This window comes from Chrysemys picta, unplaced genomic scaffold (genome assembly GCF_011386835.1).
Source record: "Chrysemys picta bellii isolate R12L10 unplaced genomic scaffold, ASM1138683v2 scaf2209, whole genome shotgun sequence".
Taxonomy (NCBI): domain Eukaryota; kingdom Metazoa; phylum Chordata; order Testudines; family Emydidae; genus Chrysemys; species Chrysemys picta.
Window position 1 is genome coordinate 1 of NW_027054913.1, and position 2,542 is coordinate 2,542.

The following is a 2,542-nucleotide window of genomic DNA, read 5'->3' on the forward strand; positions in this document are numbered from 1 at the left end:
CCGTTAGTACAAGACGTATCCTTCCTTTTTCATTAGACTGATGTCAATTTTTGTGTATCAATATAGTAATAATGTAACAGTAATACCCAGTGTACAGGGTTGGCATTTAACATAATGATAAGTCTGGGGTGTTTCGCTGAGGGAAAGAGCTACATTTATACATCTGTAACTAAACACAGTACCTATACTGCTCTTGTATTGACAGTCCTGGGTCCCTCAAGTTCTATGTTTATTCACAGAACAGCATCACCAGTAACCAAGCAAGTTTCCCTGCCACACTGTCCCTAAAAGACTGACTTGCTAGGGTAAGAGCTCAATCTCTGAGCTTCCACTCCTTCGCTTCGGCAATGGGTTCCAGTTCTGGTGGGTGATATTTGTCATACAGAACATTTTCCACTCTGAAATAGACCCAAGAACTTTTTCAACTTACCGAACACCTACAGTACCACTCACTCAAGCCACCCATCCTCAAACTCTTTCACACATCTGTCTGTCTGCTTTACAGAGAGATTACCTGGTAATATCTTTTACTGGACCAACAGTCAGGTCTTTGTGTAGCCCTGTGTGGTTCAAAGGCTTGTTTCTTTCACCAACAGAAGCTGGTCCAATAAAAGATACTACCTCGCCCACCTTGTCTCTGTAATATCCTGAGATCAACACGGCTATAACAACACTGCCTGCCTTCCAGTGCATTCTCCCAGCCACCTTCTCACTAATCCAATAGCACATGTCTACTTACTCAATGACTCATCCATTTGACTGCCCACTGACTCGGCCATGTACCTTCTTAACTCCCTACACAACTATCTACCCCCCAGCTCCTTACTCCAACAATATGTTCACCCATCTATCAGTCCACCAGTTTGCTAACACATCAGATTGTCCATCACAATGGACACTCCCATCCAGCTACAAACCAATTCACCCCACCAACCACCTATTCATTTACATCTCTTTATTCATGCAGCCACACACTTACTCACCTACCATCCAATACATCCACCCAGTCACCCATTTACACAGTATACCAAATACAAGGGGATACATTTTGGAAAGCATCCAAATTATCGGATGCGTAAAACTGAATTAAGCACTCGGTTGTTTGGTTAACTGCCTATCACTACAGAAGCCATTTTAAGCAAACCCCAGAGAAGAGTTTGGTACCTTCTTTATACATTAGAGGGTTGAATGTTTGTGACTATATATCACTGGGACCCAAATCTCAAAGCAGTAGGCATGCAAAAATATGTATGCATTTGCATGCTTTGTACACAGAATGATGACTGGGCATGAAACAGTTCATCTTCTCTTGTTTCATCTTTTCGGCAGGTATCAGAAGTGGGAATCATGGAAGAGAAAAATTCTACCGTAGCAACCCAGTTCATTCTCATGGGATTCACAGATGACCCAAAGCTGCAGGTCACCTTCTTTGTGTTGTTCCTGGTGATCTATGTTATCACCCTGGTGGGGAATCTCGGGATGGTCATTTTGATCAGAATCAGTTCCCGACTACACACCCCCATGTACTTCTTCCTGTGCAACTTGTCTGTTGTTGATATCTGCTATTCATCTGTTGTCACCCCAAAGATGCTGGCGAACTTCTTAGCAGAGAGCAAAGCCATTTCCTACTCTGGGTGTTTTTCTCAAATGTATTTTTTTGTTGCCTGGGTGTGTACAGAGTGCTTCCTCCTGGCTGCAATGGCGTATGACCGCTATGTGGCCATCTGTAAACCCCTGCTCTACTCATCAGTTATGTCCCATAAAGTCTGTGTCACGTTGGTGGCTGGCTCCTATATCACTGGCTTCACAAATGCCATGATTACTGTGTGTGTTATTACCAGGTTACCATACTGTGGTTCCAATATCATCAGCCATTTTTTCTGTGACACCCCTCCACTGCTAGCCCTATCATCCTCTGATAGCTCCATCGCTGAAAATACCATTTCTATTTTAGCTGGTTTCACCTGTATCAGCTCCCTCCTGATAATCCTCTTCTCTTACCTGTACATCTTGGCTGCCATCCTGAAAATCCATTCTGCCGAGGGCAGGCACAAAGCCTTCAACACCTGTGCCTCCCACCTGACGGCCGTCACCATGTTTTACGGGTCTCTGATCTTTACATACTTGCGCCCCAACTCCAGCTACTCACTGGGCCAAGACCAGGTGGCCTCTGTGTTCTATACTGCGGTGATCCCCATGCTGAACCCCCTGATCTACAGCCTGAGGAACAAGGAGGTGAAGAACGCTCTGGGGAGATCACTGGGGAGGGGAAGTGGTTTCAAGATGAATGTGTTTTCTTGTCATTTTAATAACCAATAATAAACCTATTCATGTCCTCTCTTTATTGTTTCAGGGAATGTGGTTGAGGTGGCTGATCTCTCAAGTGCTCTTTCCATAGGTGTTGTAAATAATAACCACATCTCCTAGAAATGCTCACTTAAGGCTAGTCATGATACCACTGACCTTAAAATCGTTTTAGAGACCCATATCTGCTCACTTTAACAGTCTGTAAGGCTCTCAAATTCTACAGTGATGTGCCTTG

At 44.1% G+C, this 2,542-nt stretch overlaps 1 protein-coding gene across 1 annotated transcript; it reads left to right on the forward strand.

The window, feature by feature from the left end:
• The first annotated feature begins 1,347 nt into the window (after positions 1-1,347).
• Positions 1,348-2,319, forward strand: LOC135980206 (olfactory receptor 5F1-like). Its single transcript, XM_065580253.1, has one exon. The coding sequence runs from the start codon at positions 1,348-1,350 to the stop codon at positions 2,317-2,319; it is 972 nt and encodes a 323-aa protein (XP_065436325.1).
• Positions 2,320-2,542: the final 223 nt, after the last annotated feature.

Bases quoted from the DNA above. Each gene is read 5' to 3' on its own strand.
- LOC135980206 (XM_065580253.1), top strand. From the start codon at position 1,348: ATGGAAGAGAAAAATTCTACCGTAGCAACCCAGTTCATTCTCATGGGA.